The 21389-nt window shown below is 49.8% G+C and overlaps 8 protein-coding genes across 8 annotated transcripts; 3 read left to right on the top strand and 5 right to left on the bottom strand.

Annotated features, from left to right (window-relative positions):
- Nucleotides 1-83: 83 nt before the first annotated feature.
- Nucleotides 84-809, bottom strand: HO133_009046 (uncharacterized protein; the record flags this gene model as incomplete). The annotated part of the gene is made up of 1 exon (XM_037299907.1): nucleotides 84-809. The coding sequence occupies one exon, from the start codon at nucleotides 807-809 to the stop codon at nucleotides 84-86; it is 726 nt and encodes a 241-aa protein (XP_037154733.1).
- Nucleotides 810-1596: 787 nt separating this feature from the next.
- Nucleotides 1597-3254, top strand: HO133_009045 (uncharacterized protein; the record flags this gene model as incomplete). Its single annotated transcript, XM_037299906.1, has 2 exons — nucleotides 1597-3090; nucleotides 3171-3254. 2 exons carry the CDS (start codon nucleotides 1597-1599, stop codon nucleotides 3252-3254), a joined length of 1578 nt encoding a protein of 525 aa, XP_037154732.1.
- A 1051-nt stretch (nucleotides 3255-4305) lies between these two features.
- Nucleotides 4306-4939, top strand: HO133_009044 (uncharacterized protein; the record flags this gene model as incomplete). Its single annotated transcript, XM_037299905.1, has 2 exons — nucleotides 4306-4346; nucleotides 4450-4939. The coding sequence occupies 2 exons, from the start codon at nucleotides 4306-4308 to the stop codon at nucleotides 4937-4939; spliced, it is 531 nt and encodes a 176-aa protein (XP_037154731.1).
- A 446-nt stretch (nucleotides 4940-5385) lies between these two features.
- HO133_009043 (uncharacterized protein) lies at nucleotides 5386-7280 on the top strand (the record flags this gene model as incomplete). The annotated part of the gene is made up of 3 exons (XM_037299904.1): nucleotides 5386-6592; nucleotides 6644-6949; nucleotides 7006-7280. 3 exons carry the CDS (start codon nucleotides 5386-5388, stop codon nucleotides 7278-7280), a joined length of 1788 nt encoding a protein of 595 aa, XP_037154730.1.
- Nucleotides 7281-7646: 366 nt separating this feature from the next.
- On the bottom strand, nucleotides 7647-9521 carry HO133_009042 (uncharacterized protein; the record flags this gene model as incomplete). Its single annotated transcript, XM_037299903.1, has 3 exons — nucleotides 7647-7807; nucleotides 8050-8181; nucleotides 8240-9521. The coding sequence occupies 3 exons, from the start codon at nucleotides 9519-9521 to the stop codon at nucleotides 7647-7649; spliced, it is 1575 nt and encodes a 524-aa protein (XP_037154729.1).
- Nucleotides 9522-12458: 2937 nt separating this feature from the next.
- HO133_009041 (uncharacterized protein) lies at nucleotides 12459-12854 on the bottom strand (the record flags this gene model as incomplete). Its single annotated transcript, XM_037299902.1, has 1 exon — nucleotides 12459-12854. The coding sequence occupies one exon, from the start codon at nucleotides 12852-12854 to the stop codon at nucleotides 12459-12461; it is 396 nt and encodes a 131-aa protein (XP_037154728.1).
- A 478-nt stretch (nucleotides 12855-13332) lies between these two features.
- On the bottom strand, nucleotides 13333-14029 carry HO133_009040 (uncharacterized protein; the record flags this gene model as incomplete). Its single annotated transcript, XM_037299901.1, has 2 exons — nucleotides 13333-13563; nucleotides 13943-14029. 2 exons carry the CDS (start codon nucleotides 14027-14029, stop codon nucleotides 13333-13335), a joined length of 318 nt encoding a protein of 105 aa, XP_037154727.1.
- A 908-nt stretch (nucleotides 14030-14937) lies between these two features.
- On the bottom strand, nucleotides 14938-17797 carry HO133_009039 (uncharacterized protein; the record flags this gene model as incomplete). Its single annotated transcript, XM_037299900.1, has 6 exons — nucleotides 14938-15767; nucleotides 15815-16163; nucleotides 16232-16267; nucleotides 16325-16345; nucleotides 17288-17521; nucleotides 17582-17797. The coding sequence occupies 6 exons, from the start codon at nucleotides 17795-17797 to the stop codon at nucleotides 14938-14940; spliced, it is 1686 nt and encodes a 561-aa protein (XP_037154726.1).
- Between the last annotated feature and the right edge of the window lie 3592 nt (nucleotides 17798-21389).

Genomic DNA, 21389 nt, shown 5'->3' with positions numbered 1-21389 from the left:
CTATCACTCTGTATGATCATGAGTCTTAATAATGGTGACCGCCGGAGCCACAACATCAGTCATTCATGGCACAGATATATCCATCATTTAGGCTCCCTCCACCCAATAGGTATCAAAGCACACGCCACATTGCCCACCCCCCTCTCCGTAGCCAGCAAATTGAACTGCGCAGCCGCATTCCTCGTATCCTGCACATCAATCCGAATCCCCATATCGTTGATACACCTCCTCGTCTCCGGCGCAATCGGATACATGCCCGGCCCCAACCCCAGTATCAACAAATCAGGCTTCGGCCACACCAACCCCAGCACCCCCCACGCGCCCTCCCCGGTATCCCATTGCCCCTTACTATTCAACAGGCGCCCGCGCCCGCCGCCTTCCCACGGCCGCCAGGCGAACGCTTCGCCCGACACGAGCAGCAGGCCGGCGCCGCCGGTTATCTTGACGCCGTTGTCGAGGTGGAAGCCGTCGGAGAGGCAGGCGTCTATCGAGGCCGTGGGAGCGGGCGCGTTGGAGAACACGTCCATGGCGCTGAAGTCTGTTTGGGTGGGTTCGGTGGAGGCGGGGCCGCGGTCGGTGGTTGTGGGGGGTGAGGAGGCGGAGAGCGGGGTGGGGGTTGTTGAGAGGGTGCGCGCATGGCTGCGGAGGTTGGTGGTCTGGAAAGGATGTGGTGATCGGCGGTGGGGTGAGGGGGAGTGCGATGAGAAACGTTTGGGTAGATTTGGTGGTTGTTGGCGGAGAGGGAGGGTTGATCGGATTGCTTCGGTGGCTCTGAGCGCGCGGAGGAGGGGGATGCTTGGGGCTGCCATGGTGTGGCTTGGTGAGTATGCAGACTTCAGAAATAGCTTGGACCTCGAAGCAATTGGACAATGACAGGGCAACTAAAAGGATTGTTGGCTGAACTTTGAGAGTTTGAACTAAATTTATGGTCTGCGGAAACGGCTCTCAACGTCACACAATTTTGATATTTTCTCCGAACCAACCTCATCTCATCTTCTCTACTTCTCTTCCTTACTACGTTCTCTTCTACACTTACATCTTTACTGGAAACTTGCGCTGTGCAGTGTGATGTTCTAAGTTCAAACCTTTTGGGCTTCTCTATCATCATCACGAACTACGTGATATTTCCTGATTACTGATATTACCCCTCTTCCGTACAGAAAGGGTAGTTGCTCTTGAGTTAATTCCGTAAGCTCTCCGAATGCAATGCGATCTGCTAAGTCTACGTCACCTTTGAGAATGGTTCGTTCACCTTGGCCCAGACTGATATTCTTATCAGGTCCGCAAGCCATCACAGAGTTTAGGTATTTCATCCGAGCAAACCCGCACATCATGCCGAGTAGCAAAGGAAGACTATCCAATGATCAAGGTAATGTGCAATGACACGCATGCAACCGGTGCCCAGGACTTTGTCATCTCATTGCATCCAACCCATTTCCTAGCCTTCGATGGCTTGAAAAGGGAGATACAACGGACTATAAAGCTCTTGGGCTGAGAACAAACGGTCGAACTTGATCTGGATCATTCCAGCGAAAGAATCTTGCTGTCCCCATTGAAGCTCGGAAGTCTCGACTGTACTGACTCTTACAGGGCACAATGGCAACTCCATCGCCCGTATCGGAGGATGTGGAGAAAGGCATAGAGAAAGATGGAATGGCGGTTGATGCATCCAGTGACGAGCCGAAGCACTCAGCGCATGCACATTCATCAAAAGAAACAACAGAACCTTTTGGAAGAATGGGGCTGTACTTGAGCCAATTCGAGCGGCAATTGATCAAGTACAACCTCGAAGCACGAGGGGTCCAGCGAGTCGAGCCCCACGAAACTCACGCGCAGACATGGAAGGACTATATCCAAGCCTTCCTTATGTGGGTTTCCGTCAACCTGGCCGCCGTCAACATTACCCTTGGAATGCTCGCGCCAGCAGTCTATTATCTCAGCTTCAAAGACGCCGCATTGTGTGCTGTATTTGGGTCTTTGCTGGGCAGCCTCGTTGTTGCCTACATTGCAACTTGGGGTGCAGTATCGGGGAACCGAACTATGATCTTCACCAGATATACTTTTGGATGGTGGCCGAGCAAATTGATCGTGCTGCTCAATCTGATCGTACTACTGGGATACTCTATGATTGATCTAGTCGTGGCTGGCCAAATCCTCTCCGCTGTATCGTCTAATGGACACATGTCTGTCGTCGTCGGAATCATCGTTGTCGCAGTCATCGGCTGGGTCATCACCACCTTTGGCATCTCGATATACCATATGTACATGCGGTACGCATGGCTTCCGCAGCTCATCGCAATCAGCATTCTTTACGGTGTTTCTGCGTCTCAATTTGATCTGGCCACGCCGACTGCAGGAGATCCTCGGACCAGGATTGGTAACAGGCTGTCATTCTTCTCCCTTTGCTTCAGCGCAGCAATTACCTACGCCGGTGGTGCCGCGGATTTCTTCGTCTATTACCCACCATCTACGCCACGCCTGCCCCTGTTCTTTGTCTCTTTGCTTGGCCTGGTTTCCTCTTTCAGCTTCGCGCTCATTGTTGGTATCGGTCTTGCATCCGGCGTGACCAGTAACGCCGCTTACTCTGCGGCGTATTCAAGTGGCCAAGGAAATCTCCTAGTCGAAGGTTTCTCCTCCTTGCACGGCTTTGGCAAATTTCTTGGCGTAGTCATCGCCCTTGGATTGATTGCAAATGCGATATATCCGACATACTCGAGTGGCATTGACTTCCAGATCTTGGGCAGAACAGCTCAAAAGGTACCACGCTTCGTCTGGAATACTTTCGGTGTGATCATCTACACTGTATGTGCGCTTGCCGGTCGCGATCATCTAAGCGAAATCTTTACGAACTTTCTGGCGCTGATGGGATATTGGCTCGCCATCTGGATTGCCATTATTTTAGAAGAGCAGATCATCTTTCGAAGGAGGACTGGGTACGATTGGACAGTTTGGAATCAACAAAACAAGCTGCCGGTTGGGATTGCGGCACTGATCGCATTCCTTGTTGGCTGGGCAGGTGCGATTCTTTGTATGGCTCAGGTTTGGTATATTGGACCTATAGCGAAGCAAGTAGGAGAGTATGGGGCTGATGTATGTTCCGGCCATCTTCTATGTTCTAATAAAGAGGTCTCAGTTGCTACTCTTTTATGTGTGTGCTAATCTTCGGGCAGATGGGCAACTACGTCGGGTTTTCATGGGCTGCGCTCGTGTATCCGCCTCTCCGATGGCTTGAGCTGAGAAAGCTGGGCAGGTAATCCAGTGGACCTGGACAACATGTTACGCTTGCGACGACTATGAGTGATGACTTTTGACTGTTGCTGTATCTGCTATCTGCTATCTGCTATTCATTCCAGTTTCTCTCTCTCGCAATTGCACTGTGGCACATCTCATTGATGAAAGTGCATTCTGCCAAGCCTTCACCTCTAAGCATATCAGTACCAAGCGATGCACACTTTTCAGTAGTTGAGCGATTCGAATCAGCCCTTCTAGTATCAAAGAGGCACAAGAACCTGCGCCTCCACAATCTGTGGAGATTTTGTGGTGCCAGCGCTAGTTACAGTCTAGCGTGAAAACGCGCTCTGGGCTTCGTAAATTCGCTCTGCAATTACAGAAATACATAAACGAAGTTTCAGATCTTGATCGTTCTGCTGTTTGACATGAGTGTTGCGTCTTGTGTGTCATTTGCGTTGCGCTTTTCAGTCATACCCACCTGAATCATGCATTGGGCTAGAGATCTACCACGACCTTTTTTCCCTAAGGCTCCTCGCAGGTCTAATTCTTCGACGTCTTACGTTCTGTATCCCTTCCGCAAGGCTGATATTAGGGAACCCATTCTTTGGCTTGATAACAGTGCATTTTGTTCACGAAGCCGTCCCTCTCGCATTGCTTCTCACGAATCTTTTGCAGACCATTTCGAAGTCCTCCTATTGACAATCCTGCGGTAGCCTCCCTTGAAAAACCTCGCAGCACGGACAACAGTATTGTAGAGAAAGGCAATGCTTCGAAAGGATCTTGGCGCCATACACATTTCAACCTATGGAAACTCTTTCTTCTTGGTGCGGCTATCCTTATTGCCATTGCCCTCGGCGTCGGCCTAGGAGTAGGTCTAACAAATGGTGGTTCATCTGGCGGCGCATCATACTCATTACCGTCCAATATCACAAGCAATAACGCCAGCACTATTGGTTCCAATGGCCCGTTCTTGGTCTCCCACCACATCCAACTCCTGGCAAATTGAACTAGCGCATCCTCTCATCAATACCAGCTTCAACGCCTCGGTCTATGACATCGACATGTTCGGCAACAATGCTACCACCATCACCACTCTTTACAATCAGGGTCGAAAAGTAATCTGTTACTTCTCGGCCAGCAGTTACGAGAATTGGCGCCCGGACGCCGGATCCTTTAATAACAGGACCGACCTTACGAAACCGCTTGATGGTTGCGCAGGCGAGCAGGCGAATGGTGGCTCAATACTAACTCCACCGACTTCCGCAACGCCATGCTTTCGCGGCTCGATCTGGCGGTGACGAAAGGCTGTGATGGTGTCGATCCTGATAAAGTGGGTGGTGACAACGATAATGGCCTCGGTCTTACGCAGGCAGATGCTGTGGATTACGTCAACTTCCTAGCGGATGCGGCTCATGCACGAGATCTATCAGTCGGCCTAGAGAACGCGGGAGAGATCATCCCGCAGGTTTTGGAAAGGATGCAATGGGCCGTGAATGAGCAGTGCGTACAGTATGGAGAGTGTGATACCTGGCAGCCATTTGTGGAAGTAGGGGAGCCGGTCATTCATATTGAGTATCCGGATGGAGCGCCAAATGTGGCAGCACAGAAGGTGGACAGTATTTGTGGCAATGATGATGCTAAGGGGTTTGAGACGGTGTTGAAGGAGATGAGTTTGGATGATTGGGTTGAGGGTTGTCCTGATGATTGAAAAGAATCGAGATTGGTTCGACTGTAGCCATATAGGGAATACTGTTAAGTTCAATAAGTGTGAGTTCATGTCGAAAAGGCGTGTCTTGGTGGAAGTACTCGTAGAGTACGACTCCATTCACATTCCGCTTAAAGACAAAAACTCGAAAAGCATGCGCGTACCCCTCGAATCTTCTCTAGTTGTCCTTGCTGTATGCTTGCCAGGAGACGTTGCCACGCTAAGTGCTGGTGACCCACTTGCTTCATTTCGAATACATATGTGTCATGCCCAAAAGATCATTATCAAAGGATGCTAAATCGTAAAATACAATACCTTCCCATCGTAACGGCGCAGATCGTCCCCAGTCCCCACGTCGTCCGCTCAGCCCTCCAAATCATCATCTCAAATCCAATGTCATCTCGTCACCTTGAGGCTGATTAGAAAGAAAACTTCGTCCCTAAGCCACCATGCCCGAAAGCCCGAAGCCCCTCTTCTCCGAAGACCGCCCCTCCTCCGAACAATCTAGCGAACGACATGTGGAGGAGGAAGACGCCTTACTGACTGGCCAACATAAACCCCAACAGAGCAAATACGGCTGGCCTTTTTGGAGAGAAATCGGGATATTTGCTTGGGCCGTCATCGCTACAGCCGCGGTGATCGTCCTTGCGGCTCTATACCAACACCAGCAGACGTCGCATCCTACAAAGTCGGGCGGATGGGGAAAGAATGGAAAGCCGAGTGGAAAGAGGAATCTGATATTCATGGTATCAGATGGTATGGGACCGACTAGCTTGTCGTTGACGAGGAGCTTCAGGCAGACGCAGAGCGGTTTGCCGATTGATGATGTTCTGGTATTGGATCAGCACCTTATTGGGTCCTCGAGGACGAGGAGCACATCGAGCCTGATCACTGATTCTGCAGCTGGCGCTACGGCCTTTTCGTGTGGAATGAAGAGCTATAATCATGCTATCTCTGTGCTTCCCGATCATTCGCCCTGCGGGACTGTGCTTGAGGCCGCGAAGAAGGCGGGATACTTGACAGGACTGGTGGTTACGACACGCATTACGGACGCCACGCCGGCGTGCTTTGCCGCACACGTGAACCAGAGATCAGAAGAAGACCTCATTGCAGAGCAGGAGATTGGAGAACATCCGCTGGGAAGAGTGCTGGATCTCGTGCTTGGGGGAGGGAGATGCCATTTCCTGCCTAATACCACGGACGGGTCTTGCAGACACGATGACAAGGATGTGGTAGCTATGGCGAAGAAGAATGGATTTAGCTACGTGGATGATCGGAAGAGTTTTGATGGACTGAATTTTGGCAGTGGTGTCAAGTTGCCGTTGCTTGGATTGTTTGCCAAAACGGATATTCCGTATGAGGTCGACCGCAGGAATATGGATGATGTCTACCCTTCGCTTGATGAAATGTCACAGACTGCGCTGAGGGCTTTGAGTGATGCAACGAAGGACAGCGATCAGGGTTTCTTTCTCATGATTGAGGGAAGCAGGATTGACCATGCTGGTCATGGGAATGATCCTGTCGCACAGGTGCATGAGGTGTTGGCATACGACAAGGCCTTCACCAGTGTCCTCGACTTCTTAGACAAGGATACCGTGGAGGGTGTACTCGTTGGCACCAGTGATCATGAAACAGGCGGACTGGCGACGGCTCGACGTAAGCATCCTTAAACCTCTTATGACTTGGATTCCAGCTGACCCTTCACAGAACTCCACGACGCCTACCCTGTCTACCGCTGGTATCCTGACATGCTCATCAACTCCACTCACTCCGCCGAAAATCTTGCCTACCAACTCCGTGATCATCTTGCAAAGCAAGGCAAAAGCCCAAGAGAAGACCTAGCAACCTACATCCGCGAAAAGCTCATCGAGCAAGGACTGGGAGTCTACGATGCTACGGATGACGAGATCAATCGCTTGGTAGATAACTCGGATCCATGGCCTGCCTCCTACATCTTTGCGGACATCATTAGTCGGAGAGCCCAGGTTGGGTGGACTACGCATGGCCATTCTGGTGCGTTCCCTCCCCTCTCTTCATTACGAGCATAGCGAGACTAAAAGTAATTACAGCCGTGGACGTCAACATCTATGCCTCCAGTCCCAAACACGCCCATCCCCTCATCGGCAACCACGAGAATACGGAAATCGGCATCTTCTTGCGGGAATACCTAGACGTGGATACCGAAGCCGTGACAAAAGAGCTCAAGGAACAGTTGGCAACTTCGTCGAAATTTAAGAACTGGCTAGGAAAGCCGGTCGATGATGTGAAAACGATGGCGGATATGGATCATTATCAGGGAGATTTTAAGAGAAATCTGGAGTGTGGATGTGGTGCTGTACACTAGTGGCCATGTGCAAAGCTTAACCAGCAAAATCGGTTAGCGGGAGTGTGCTAGGCGTACGGCTGATTAGTAGCGGAAGGACGGATGGGAAATGTTTGTATTGCTAGATATTCTTGATACCCATCCAATTCATCCTCATTTCCCATCATCATTCCACCCCATCTCTAAAATCCCACACACACACACTTACAAAATCCACGTCGCTGATGGCATGCAGGCCCCCAAACCTGGACAGACGGAGGGTCTGCATCCTCACCAAGACCGTCAGAATCCCTCCTCCGGTGCCAAATCCCGAAAACGCCATTCCCCGGTCTCGAAGCAAGATCCGTCGCTGATTACTGTATTGTAGAAGGGGTCCTTCTCTACCCCTCAGAACCCTGCCGACGACTCCTCCTCGTTTTGGTTTTCCTCCGTACCGTCGAAATCGTCACCGACGTCGTCGATCGGTGAGCTGGTCGCTTTGTTGAGATCGGATGGAGGGAGTCCGTCGCGCTGGTCTTGGGGTTGGCGGTCGAGAGCGATGAGGGGAGCTGTTGGTGTTGTTAGTTTGAGGTGAGTTTGAGGTGGGGAGGGGGGGGATGTACGTGGTGTTTGGGTGGATGGGTCAGCTGAGGGTTCAGGTGAGCGTGAGGAGTGGTTCGTTTGTAAGGTTCAATGGGTGACATACCTGCAGTCTGTGTCGTTGCTGGGTTCGGAAGAGCTGATGGTTGTTAGGTTGTTTCCCGGTATTGGTTTCAGAGGACTTCATCTGTCTCCATCGTGGGGTCCTTACCAGCACATATCGTCTCCATGCTAGACGAAGTTGTCAAACCCACTTTCTTCGCTCCACGTTCTCCGTCATTGACAGCTTCGTCAGATTCGTTGCCCGTTTTGTTGGCCACTGCACCTTCCGCAGAAATGTTGTCTGTCAAGGCATCAGTCTTACTGTCGCGATTTTATGTACAAGGTTGACAGTCTCTAACCCTCTTCGTCGATCACCTTCCCCTTTCCCTCGGAGAAATCCCTCCTCAATTTCTCCCTCATCACTTCCCTCGCCCTTTGCCTCCGCGCCTCCGCCATTTCCGGTGTCTCCACCGGTATCGGCTTAGGCTCGTCGACCGGGTCATTCACCAACGTTGAACAACTTTCAGAAACCTCGGCAATATCTGCTGACGGTTCTGAACCCTCCCCTGACAACGGCTCCTCCTCCTCGAAGGCTTCTGGCAGCCGTCCCAGAATATCTTCGATTGAAGCTTGGTCGATCTCCTCCGGCAGCGACACCCGGCTCATCTCGCGCAAGACCTGGTCAAGACTCTCTGGCACCGGCACCAGCACCGTTTCCGGCACGTGCACCACTTGGCCATTCGGAAGGGTATGTTTCCTCACGAAGTTGTCACCGTGCCAGTCAAACTGGTCCGCGTGCAGGTGACTGACATTGCTGTAGTCGAGTACAGCCCAATGTTCGGTGTGATTGAACACGTACTCGGCGGCGGACTTGGGGTAATCGAAACTTCCCCAGTTCTTGATATTGTCACCCGCCCAGGTTTGCTGGCGGTATGTGTCCAGGTCCGCTCCACTCCATCCTGCCAAGCACTCATGATTGCATGGCTTTGGGTGAGTGATCGCGTCACTCCAAAGGTGCAAACGGTGCGTCAGTAATCCGGTTCCATCCCATCCCGTTAAACATTCTGCGGAGAAAGGCCCGCCGCAACCGAAGTCCACGTTGGTGTATCTGACATTTGGCATCGCGAATCTCCTGTCTCGTGCTTGGAAAGCCTTGACATTCTGAACATGCCGGTACATGTTTAGCGGATAGTTCAACTCTTTGTGCCGTCGCAGTGCTTTGGGACTGTGCTCTCCTGGCTTCGCGCGGTTTGAGCACTGGTCCAGAACCGCTGCATCATTCTCGATCTGCCATTTCTGGAAAGGACCGAGGCCGTTGTCGAGCATGCTGTTGTTTAGTAAAATTCCCGCTTTCTCTTCCTCCCTGATTGTTCTCCTCGTTGGACCGTCGCGTGGTCTATGGACGATAGGGCACGACTTGGGGATGTCCACCTTCGTTCCACAGTTCATATCGGCCGGTAGGTAAACCACTTGGTCGTGGTAGAATTTCAAGGCGAGCTTGACTGGAGTGCATGTCAAACTTTGTGGGACGGCGATGGTCGGGTGATAGTCTTGGAAGAACACGTTCGGTTTGGCTGACGGTGGCAGCTTTGGGAAGTGATGTCCACAAGAGGTCGAGAGGTAAAACTCGTGGATACACATTATCCTATATGTGAGTCGTCTTTGAAGGTAGGAGGAGTGGTAATGACAGATGTAAATGTCTTTGAGAAGGGGATAAAGAAAGTGATGGTAGATGTGAATGCAGATGCGTGTGACAGATGACAGATGTAAGTGAAACGCGAAACGGAAGGGGCAAGATGACGAGGGTAGGAAGATCCAATGCACAGTGAAGCCTTCGGTTAATGTGGCAAGGGGTGAAGTTGCACAAGGGAATCCGTCACAGGACAACGGTAAGATGAGGAGAAAGCAGCAAGTCTGCGAAAGAGAGTTATGCTCGAGTATGTGAGAGGGAATCGGTGCCTTGCAACAGGATGCTTGATGGCTCGTGCAGTGTAGTAACAAGGGGATGTACTTGGTACCGGTGCTTGATGTATGTCTTTGCTGTTCTTGTTGTCGATGTTGCTTGCTGTTGCAGATGATGAAGATGGTAGGTTTTGTCTGGACTTGTGCAGCAGAAGAAGTAGTCCTCGGTGCATGCAACCAACCGGATAAAATACACAGCCCGTCTTCGCAAATTCACGTGGTACAATGGTTATGTATATATAGTGACAGCCGCGGTAAACGATATCACTCTGCGCGGCTAATGTAGATGTGTGACTGAAACAGAGCAGAAGTGACACTGCGGCACAATGTTGTGTGTCACTTCCGTAGCTAGCGTCGTAAACATAAACAGTGTTTTGGATATACCAGAAACAGCGTCTTAAAGTAGTATAGTACATCACTGCCGCGGCTATATGGCATGTATCAATGCTACTGCAAACAATACGGTTCTAGAGGTAGTTCTATACAGTAGTATGTCCATATCGAGCGGCTATCGTGCGTGTTGTTGTGAATATGACCGGTGTTGTGTACAACGGAAGAAAAAGTGATGGAGTCAAAGGGCCGGGGACTACGGGACCAACAAGGAACCTCGGGTGAAGGGCCAGAGGTTACAGACAATGAAGGAAGATATCGCATGAATACGGTGGGAATGAAGGGGAGGCACTACAAGCGAGCAAATGCGGCTTAGTCTAGTATCGTAGGGGAGTGATAGTGGTAGAGTTGCTGCGTTTCGACTGCTGTACTACACTCTCCGCATGGACCTGTGCAAAGACAGGTCCGACGCTATGGCCAGTATGGCTTTCACGAAGAGTGATTGGGGAACTGTAGTCAAGGTCGAACGAAGGTCGGGGATGAGTTCGAGTTGGATGGAGATCTAGGAATGGATTACAGGATAGGAAAAGGCATCTGGAATAATGTTGGCCGGAAGCGTTGTTTGAGAAGGGTCGGAAGGATGGGAAATGAAGGAACTGCGGAGAATGAAGGGACTACGACGAATGAAGAGGTATCGGGGATGAACGCATCGAGAATGAAGGGGAGTTTCGGAAGCTATTACGGGATGAGGGGGGTTCTAACGTGGCTATCATCCGTATTGAAGGAAGTTGTGAAGCTGATTCTTGGATGAATAGGGATCTGGAAATGAACTACAGAGTGTGAAAGCGAATCTGAGATTGCAGTGAAGGTGAAAGCAGCTTTAGGGATGAGTCTAGGGATGAGGCGTACTTTGAGGAGGTTAGAGACTACGCAACCCGAAGGAAGTATCAGGAGTGATAGCGCTGAAGATGAAGGATAAATTAGGGAGGGTGCATGGAGAAGAAAGTGATTTTGGAGAGCAGAATGTGGGATGTGGGAAGTGAAAATGAATGAGATTTTGGAAAGAAGTTCAGGATCTAAAGTGGCTTATTGAGGGTTAATGGAGGTAGGATAAGTGCTGACAGAAGAAAGTGAAGTTCTCTTGTGCAAGAGTTGAGGATATGGTGTATCGGAAGTTAGGAAATAGAGAAACATCAATAGGATTAATCCATAGAGAGTAGTGAAGATACTAAGGTGATGTAGAGACTACAATCGAGGAAGGCTCGGGCTATAGATATTGAAAACGAAGCGGAGGTTGGGGAGAAGCCACGGAGATCGAAGGGGATTGGGCTTGTCGACATCGGAAATGAAGGGGGATTTACGGAGTAGCTACGGAGAACGAAGAGGGAGACCTTAGGTGTGAAGTCTAGGGAACGAAATAAGGTCGGAGAGGCAAAAAGGATGGACTAAGGTGCTTGACTCGCTGGATCTTTGGACTTCCGGCATTTGCTCGGGAATTGATTTTCCCATCTCTACCATTTATCTACAACGTGAATGGATTTCAGAATACATACCTGAAGGATTGGCATCTGCAAGGGGGTCAGCCTTCAATACTCGCCATGATTGGCTCGAGTATGCTTCGGATTCTGACATGGACATGGGAATCAGCCCTTTGATACTGGCCATTCGCGAAGTAAAGAGCCTTTCGGCACTGTCCGATCGTATAGCAATAGAGCTTTCAATACTGTTGTTGGTAGTTCGGGCAATCGTTTGACAACTCGCCACTCGGACGGTCAAAACCCCCTTCGGCACTCGCTATTCCTGGTCCAATACGCCCACGCTTGTAACACGTTTGGTTTATGGAATACCCAGTATATATCAATGACAGGTGATCAACCCCTTCATCTTCTACCAATCCTCAAACAGCAAACCGGAATGTCTTTGACTACGGGTTACAATGGATCCTCTTTTGCCCGCCGTTTGCAAAGGGGGCGATCGCTTTCACTGTTCACTGCGGCTCGCGGTAGGCGTATCAATGCGGAGGTACGAGGTAGGTAGCAGAGCCGGAATGGGCATTGAGTGAATTGATAGAGGAGTACGCGGTCGAGGGGATGAAGCGGTGGGCTATGTATGGGGCAGTGGGAAATGGGAGATGGGCTGGAAAGTATTGGATACAGAGCTAATAATCAACGGTCTATTGTAAAACACCCGAATGCCATATCCATGTCTCGATCAAACCCACGGCGAGCGACACCCATTTTCATATCCAATACTTGCTCCAACCCATCCGCTGCCGGCCCCATCACTTCAAGCGCGCCCTCCGCCACATTTATCGTGTTCACCATGTCCACCCGGTCCTCCGTATCCCGGACGGCCGTGGTTCCGAGCCCGTCTCACTTTCTTCTCCTGATCGATGAGGTCCTGGTGCTCCGCAATGTCGTCCTTCAAACGTTTGATTTCGTCCTTCAGCGCCTTGATTCGTTTCTCAAGCTGCGCCTGGAGGCTGTGAGAGGCGCATTTGCCGGGGGTGATTCTCTCCCGGTGGACAATGAAGAGAGGGCAGGCTTGGGGTGGGCCGTGGTGGTGGTCGAAGTCGTGGTAGACGCTTCGCTGCCCGGCGCGCGCTGGCCGGCAGGGGAATTGGAAGGCGGGGGACTGGGATTCGCAGCCGCATTCGAAGTAGAAGATGTTGTAGTAACACATGGTTGATGTTGAGTGTTTCTGGATTAGGCTTTTGTTGGTGGTGGTATGCTGGTGGCGGTTGGGGGTTTTGTGTGTCTTTTAGTTGTGGAGGGTGTGCTGATGAGAAGAAGAGACGAGTTAACGAATGGGAGCATAGCGTAGATATATGCAGCGGTTGAAGTTTGCAAAAGATGTCTAAGAGTTCCTGGATTGCTGTAGCGTTAGCGGGAAGGTTTTCCATGTCTCAGACTCACAAAGAACGCAACATGCAAGATTAGGTGTGGATTCTTGTTTCAATTTCCCAATGTTTCTTTGGACTGCCGACAACGCTGAGACCAAGGTTTGCTGAATTGATTCAAAAATGCACAGATCGATGTTGCCTGTTCGGAACAACAGTCCTCCTTGTTCGGAGCAACAAAGCAGGCAACCTCCACAATCGGGTGTAGAACAAGGACCTTGTTTCAGATTCCGCATGTCCCTCCTTCCTATCGCCCTTTTCTTACACGAAAAGATTCCCGACAAGATTCGCAGACTTGCGTTCGTCCCATATGATGTTCTTGGACATTGACACCTTGCCGGGGCCAACAAGGATCGCGCCAGTTGACATAGACCGTTTGTCCGTTGGGGCGATCAAAACGCACTGGATACCACGCTCGTGTTTGGCACTGTCTTTTGGATCGGATGCCGCTGTTGTGACCACAAGCGGCGTAGAAGAAGATGTCGTAGGTACCTGGATATGCTTTCAGAGTCAGTCTTGCTTGTATGATTGGTGATATCGAGCTCTCAAACATTTCTCGAGAGTAAAACCTCCCAAGACACGTCTCAAGAGTCAGGATCTGGTTCAAAAGAGGACATGGACCCCAAAAACACGTACACATGGTCACGTTGTTACCACGTGGTGTGTTGCGAGCAGTCGAGCAACAGCGTACCCACGGTTGTAGGTGAGAAAACCAAGTCGAATTCGGTCAACGAAGATGGTAGACGGGCCCTGGTGAGATGTAGGACAGCAAAATTAGTATATTAGGAAGAAAACTTTCAAGACAGAGAAAGCGCCGGTCGGGTGAAGTCCTCAAATGTAAGAGAAATTAGTCCGGGAGAAAAGGAGACACCTGTGGCGGAGCTTGCTGCACTGTTCCGTGGTCCGAAGGGAGGTCCGGTAGAGAAGCTCCGATGAGATGGGGTTCTCCATAGCTCATTCCCGAAAGATGCTGCCCGGGTAGCTCTGCTTGACCTTAACTGAAGAAGCGTCTCTAGCAACGTACGATCTCTCAAGAGATACTACCTAGATGACTCTCAGCGCCAGCGGTAAGACAACAGGGATATAAGGATATAAGAAATGCCTGATAACACCACAGCATCTTGTAGAAAATTCGGGCCATGATCCGCAGGCTTGGATGTTGGGTTGCCTTCCGACTCGCGATCTACCACAGAGTGTAGAGCACGCTGCGACCCTTGCCCAGCAGAGAATTGATTTGGGAAGATCTAGAACCAGGGTCTGAGATTACAAACGCTGCAGGCTACGGAGATCCATCTCTGACAGGGTTGCCGGTTTTTTTCCCCTCAATGTAGATTTATTACTTGTTCGGTATGAGGAGCCAGTCGGCATGGTAGTGAGGCCAGATCGTGTCAGAGACCGTCCACCATGTCACACCAAGAACTTTCCGCTGCTCGCGTCTGCAAGCAATTCTTGATAGGCCAACCGTTGACGGCAAACGGCGGTGGAAACATTTATTATCTAAATCAAGGGAGAAACTTCACAGAGTTTTCAATAAGAGATGTTGAAACCTCGTCAGGGTACTGTCGACACAGCAAGCCTGAGTCCTCTTGCGACGCCGAAAAGTACGCTGAGGCTGAGGGCGCAAGAGAGCCAGTGCCAGGTGCTACACTGCTTGCATGTGGAAGCCCTGGGGCTAATGTACAATGTTCCTTATTGACAAGTATAATACTAGAGGCTATGCAAAAAGACCGTTTCGGTAATTACAATACCAATCGCTATCAACATGCACCCACGAATGACCGCCAAGCGCCAGCTATGCAAGACAAGACGCCTATTTATCCTAAATGAGCGTGACTCCCCCAATGACCGTGTCTCATCCGAGAAAAATCAAGCCCACATCATGAGCACACCAATAAACGCGACCAAAGCAGCGAAAATTGAGCCTCTCGTGACTTCTTCTCCCTTGGATGCACCACTGCCTTGCTTTTGGTCTCCTTGGTCAAAGCCACCAATGCCTGTCGCAGCGGTGCCAGATGCACTTGACGTTCCGCTGCCAGAGTCTGAGCCTGAGCCCGACCCTGAGCTAGAACCGGACCCCGAGCCCGAGTCACCGCCAACTCCGGTCCCATCTGTGCCACCTGCACCTGACAAGCCTGGTACGGTTGCCAGATTGGTTGGTGTTGCTGTAGCTGACCCTCCTTTTGTTGACGATGTACTTGACGGGTTGGACTTTCCCTTGCTCATATCCGTACCGTCCGCAACGAATGACCCGAGAATAGTTGGGTCGTTTGTGAGTTCGATGTCGCCTTCCAGCCCATCCACGTCGCCGTACTTGTATGATACGGTGCCAGTACCGTTCGCGTCCGATGGCGCTGGATAGCACTCCACGTTGACATCATTGTACATAGAATAGAAATAGCCGTTCGTCTGGACATCCTGCGAATTCCAGTTGATCAACCCCCCAGCCCAATCAATCGTGCCCTGCCCGCTCTTGGTTGTACCAGCAGGCCAGAGGGAGAGCTGAATACGGGCAGGTGTTTGTGGGTAGTGATATTTATTGTCCGTTTTGTTGAAAGTATCGGCCTTGTTCAGGACACGTGAGGCATTGCCATCCACAGACCACGTCAATGATGTTGGTGTCCAATCAACTTCGTATGTATGCCAAGCGCTAAAGGTATCCCCACCTTCCGACACGGTCAAATTGATTTCATTCTCATCTGCGCATGTCAGTGGGATCTTTCGTCAGAGTCGCCTGAGTACTCACAATCCGTGACGCCTTGCCAGTAGAAGTTGGATTGGGCGGTATTGAGATCGGTGCCCACAAATTCAAAATCTATCTCGTCTTGTACGTCCGAGAAGAGGACAAAGGCGGACACAACACCTGCGCCTCGACTTGTCTTCATAGTCGCGCTAACCTTTCCATACCACACGTAATGTGAACTAGATAGAAGTGTTCCAGATGCACTTGCCCCGTCTTCTGCCAAGGTCAAGATGACTGCGCTATTGTCCGGCGTTAGTAAGGGCGTCCCTTGTGACACCCAGTTGGCCTTTGACGCATCTCCAAGAAATTGTGTGTTTGCTGTAATCCCGTCCAACGAAGTCAACTTGTAGTCCTGGCTTTGGCATACGGGTGCTGGCACGCAGGAGTCGAGAGAATTGGAATATCTGATGTCGCAGCCACCGAGACAATATGCTCCCACACCGCATTGGCCGTATTCTGGAGAAGGACACCGGTCAGCATCTCGTCATGGGGCGGCAAGTCAGAAAGACTCACGCGAACAACAGGGGCTTGACTCTGGGCACAGGTTGCCCTCTCCACACATTATTCCACCAGATACTCCATTGCCCGCTTGACTGCTTGATTGCCCCTGGGCCAAGACTGAGGAGACAGAGTAGAGGGCGGCCGCGGCAGCAGCCCGAAGGTAAACCATGGCTTGTAACGAATGTTCAAAAGATGCTTAGCGAATGCGAATGTGAATGCTGTGTGTGAAATACTTTGTTGAAATCGGGCGACGGAGTGCTTGTCGCAGGGGTTTCGTCGTTGGTGCCTCCTGCCGATCCTGATGCGAGGGGTGAAGAAGGAACAAGGATATTATTAGATGGCGTGATATAACGAAAGACAGAGACTTGATGCACCAAGAAGATCCAGCTGAACGAATGTAGGGATGATTAGCACTGCTGTCGTCGTGGGTTGAAAAGAAAACAAAGAACGAGAGAGCCAAGAGATGGTGGAGAAGGAATGCGCTAGGAGGATTGAATACGAACCGGCGTGGTGGCTGCTAAATTTGGATCGGCCGCTCACGGGCCTGGCCAAGACTTTTTGACACCTTTCAGGAAAACATCGACTTTCCCATGAAACTATCTTTAAAAACTCGCTCGTGATCGAGTCCGTCAATAGAATTAATCCAGATTATCATGATACTCTATCGTGATGAAGATTCGGGAGCAAAGGAACCTTGATGATATTTATTCATTCCCTGTCCGTCACGGGGACAAAGCTCGTTGCTATTACCAGAACGACTTATGATGAATAACTGCATTGATAAAATCAAACATTTCTCTCCGAGTTCCGGACTCCATACATCTCGTCCAAGCAAGGCATGCACGCCCTTTGATCTTCATCCTCAACGATACTTCTCCTCATCTATCTCTGCAAGTCTTGACGGCAACAACCTTGCACTTAATCCATACAGGTCATCAATGGCCGCCACCTGTCCGCGTCAACCTTGTTCGGTACCCCAATCTGCATAATGTGCTCCTCGGCTTGGATTCGCAAAACCTTGACCTCAAGTCCTAGAAGGAATCCCTCCTTGCCCTCCTCATCCCGATTCATCTCATTGACAGCCACAAGTTCTGCCTCCATCTGCAGCGGACATTCCATAATTCGAGATGGCTCGACTACCTCGGATGCCGTAGGTGTCAGTTGAGCCAACGCAAACATGTCTTTAACATGACGGTAGCCAGCAGCTGTCTTAAAGGGGGACATGTCCTGTCTGCCCGTCGTCTTCGCAAGTGCATCAACCTAGGCGACCATAGTGTCCGACGGTAGGTTCAGGACGCATTGCTTGCTCCGCTGCAGGTTGATGGTGGTCTGGGACTGTGCTGCTAGACCCAACATGCAGCGTTGACTGAGCCACCAGGCTGAGGACATTGGCGCGAGGTGTGTTGTTCCATCTTGGTTTGTAGTCGAGATGATGATGACGGCACTCTCCCAGTAGAGGATTGCGGGGTCGATGGTCTGATGCATTTTTTCAGGTTTGAATTCGTTTGATCGGATACAGAGCGATTGAATTGACTGCTTTTGTCACTTTCTCAGCTCGATGTCTCGGCTATGCCGACTGAACAGAGACATGTTGCACTGTGTTATATGTTTGACGACATGGGTCATTCCAAAAAGAATGCTCTACTCTGGCAGCAAAGTTTCTGAAGGGACAGGCCTGCTTGAAGAAATAAGAGGAACCAATGAGGTACGTCCAGAGGTAGAAGGATCACTGGACTATGTAAGGCTGGTGCAGAGCCAGATATCTACTATGGCCAAGGCCCACTATTCTTGTTGGCTAGGCAATCCCTGTAAACTCTTGGCAGCAATGCTCTGGCGCCAGAACCTTAAGTTGGAAAGAACGGGCCGGGACTTAGCGCGTGCCAAAACCATGCCATTTCTTGGCACGCTTGGTTCCCATCACATCTGTGATGAATGTTGAACGAGATAACCGTACTTGGAACTTCAAATATTTGCATGAGACGGTTGTAGTAAATGCTATTGGGATTCCACACGTTTTCTATCATTTCAAATCGACCAAATCTGTGGAATCATTGAAGTTCCAAAATTCAGACAGACTTGATAATTTTTCGATTATGACGGTTTCATGCCATTCCAGAACAACTGTAAATGGTATGTAGAGATTTGGTATACAATCTCCATGGAGTTGCTACTGTACTTCAAATGCCATGTTTTCTTTGGTAGTACTGATGCCACGATCAAATGGTGGTGAAAGCGGGCCGCAATGCCAAGCAACTGCAAAAGTTTTGCACATGCTAATTTGAAAGCTTGCTTTCTCATTACTCAAGACTGAAATCACAAAATGTTCGACAACCATAAATTTAAAGTTGACCAATCAGGTCTTCAGATGTCGTAATTTTGAAGCTAAAACTCACCTTATTTCTTCATTTCTAAGCTAAAAGCGGGTGTACACGGGTACGTCCAAAAGAGGAAGCTGGAAAAGAACTTCAAAATCCTTAAATCTATCTTTTTTAATTCCTTTTCTTTTATCAAAAACTTGATAATAAAGTAAGTTTATAAAGTTATAGAGTTAATTATATACTTTCAAATAATGTAGCGTAGACGAAATTTGATATCGTATTTATAAAGATATACTAAAAATTAAGATTTTTATTTAAATTATCGAGCTTGCGAGAAGAGCCCCTCCGGTAGGAGCCCTCGGAGAGCCCTCGGAGAGCCCTCGGAGAGCTCTCGGAGGGTTAGGGGGTTTTAGGGGGTCTCCCCTAAGTATATCAACTATCTCTCTCAATTCTCAGGGTTAAACCCCTTAAAATTCCTTAAACCCTTCGGAGCTCTTTAAGGGCTCTTCGAGGGCTTCTATCGGAGGGGCTATCAAAGCAAGCTCGAAATCAATCAAATATCATTAAAAATATGTGTTGGGGCGCGGGCTTCTCAGTAGTGAAAAGCTTGCCGAGTACTAGTTTTTAACTATATTTGATTCTCAGGGAGACCCCCTAAAACCCCTCGGACCCTTCGGGGGCTCTTTAAGGGCTCTCCGAGAGCTTGTATCGGAGGGGCTGTCAAAGCAAGCTCGAAATCAATCAAATATCACTAAAACAATCAAATTTCGAGCTTGCTTTGACAGCCCCTCCGATACAAGCTCTCGGAGAGCCCTTAAAGAGCTCCGAAGGGCTTAAGGGATTTTAAGTGGTCTAACCCTGAGAATCGAGAGAGACATCATATTTCACTGAGAATCGAGAGAGACGTTGTAATTTATTTGATATACTCAGGGGGAGACCCCCTGAAACCCCCTAACCCTCCGGGGGCTCTCCGAGGGCTCTCCGAGGGCTCCTGCCGGAGGGGCTCTTCTCGCAAGCTCGATAATTTAAATAAAAATCTTAATTTTTAGTATATCTTTACGAATACGATATCAAATTTCGTCTACGCTACACTATTTGAAAGCGTATAATTAACTCTATAACTTTATAAACTTACTTTATTATCATATTTTTGATAAAAGAAAAGGAATCAAAAAAGGTAGATTTGAGGATTTTGAAGTTCTTTTCCAGCTTCCTCTTTTGGACGTACCCGTGTGCACCCGCGTTTAGATCGAAAATGAAGAAATAAGGTGAGTTTTAGACTGAAAATGGTGAAATCCGATGATCTGATTGGTCACTAGCCTCTTAGCGTAGCACCCATTCTCGTTTTCAAGTCTTGAGCATTGAGAAAGCAAGCTTTCCAATAATTAAATTTCGAGCTTGCTTTGACAGCCCCTCCGATACAAGCCCTCGGAGAGCTCCTTAAAGAGCCCCCCGAAGGGTCCGAGGGGTTTTAGGGGGTCTCCCTGAGAATTAAACAGTCAAAAACCAGTACTCGGCAAGCTTTTCACTACTGGGAAGCCCGCGCCCCAGCACATAAATTTTCACGTGCGTTTATTTCCCTGATCTCCTCGAGGTCTTGCTCTCTCTGTCTTCCTCTCCAGCTGGGTCATTGCAATCATATCAAAGCGTTCCTGAGACGCGAAAGTTCTTTTGAGCTAATCAGTGGAGGCACTGCCAGCCACAGACCTGTTTATTGTCTGCTTCAGCTCCTGAACGACCTCTTCAAGATGCAGAGAATGGCAGCAAAGCCAGCTTCAAGTACAATCAAGCTCTTGACTTTCCTGAATCCAAAGAACTTAACCACATCTTCCTAAAACCACACATAGCAGAGAAAAGTACATCGAATCCCGACCATCTCGTGCATTCGTCCAGACCTGAGAACCATGGCTTCGTTAACAACCTCACAGATAACGTGTTCAATCCACGGGACGAGCTTGGACATTTATCATGCTCGTCAGCCCAAGATGATCCAGCCAGCTTTGACGGCTTTGGATTCCACAGTATTGGGGACGGTACAAGCCTAGACCCTTGGTGTGAAGCTTTAGGCCCCAATTTCGACCTTCTACCCAAATTTCAAACAGAGAGTCAGTCACTCGATCTCATCCTGGATCCTCGTGCAGCAGAGTGGTCGATGCCATGGGAAGAAGGTTTGCCTGATACCGCGAGCTCCAACGCTCTCCCCGTCAGTCCAGGCAACAGCTACCAGCCAACGCCTAATCTGACAGAGTGCTCAACGCCCACTCCTTTCTTTATCTCTAACAGCCCCCAAAATGCTACAAGTAGACGCATCAACGGCTTCGACACAAAGGACCAGCGTCGGCACGCAACACTATCACGATCTCGGGCTGCAGATCGTTTCTTTCTGTACGGCGTCTTGACGACAAAGCTTTTCTGCCGTCCGTCGTGTGCATCCCGACGTCCTTCAAGAAGGCACGTTGTATTCTTCTCTTTTCCTGGAGCCGTCGAGGCTGCTCGGCAGGCGAAGTTTCGGCCGTGCAAGCGCTGCAACCCCGAGACATCGGGCACAACAAATACCAGTGTCCTTGCAATTTCCCAAGTTCTTCGCAGCATTATTGACGTGACGTTCGAGCAACCGAGTGAAGCGAGAAATGGAAGTCTGAAGTTGGAATCTTTGGCTAAGTCAGCAGAATTGAGCACCTTCCATTTCCATCGCTTGTTCAAAGCAACGACACAGGTTACACCAGCGGACTTCATCACTGCCTGCCATGCATTTGCTC

The sequence above is a fragment of the Letharia lupina genome, assembly GCF_014066315.1.
Source record: "Letharia lupina isolate WasteWater1 chromosome Unknown contig_6, whole genome shotgun sequence".
NCBI classification, from domain to species: Eukaryota; Fungi; Ascomycota; class Lecanoromycetes; order Lecanorales; family Parmeliaceae; genus Letharia; species Letharia lupina.
This window is presented reverse-complemented; position numbering and strand designations above follow the sequence as displayed.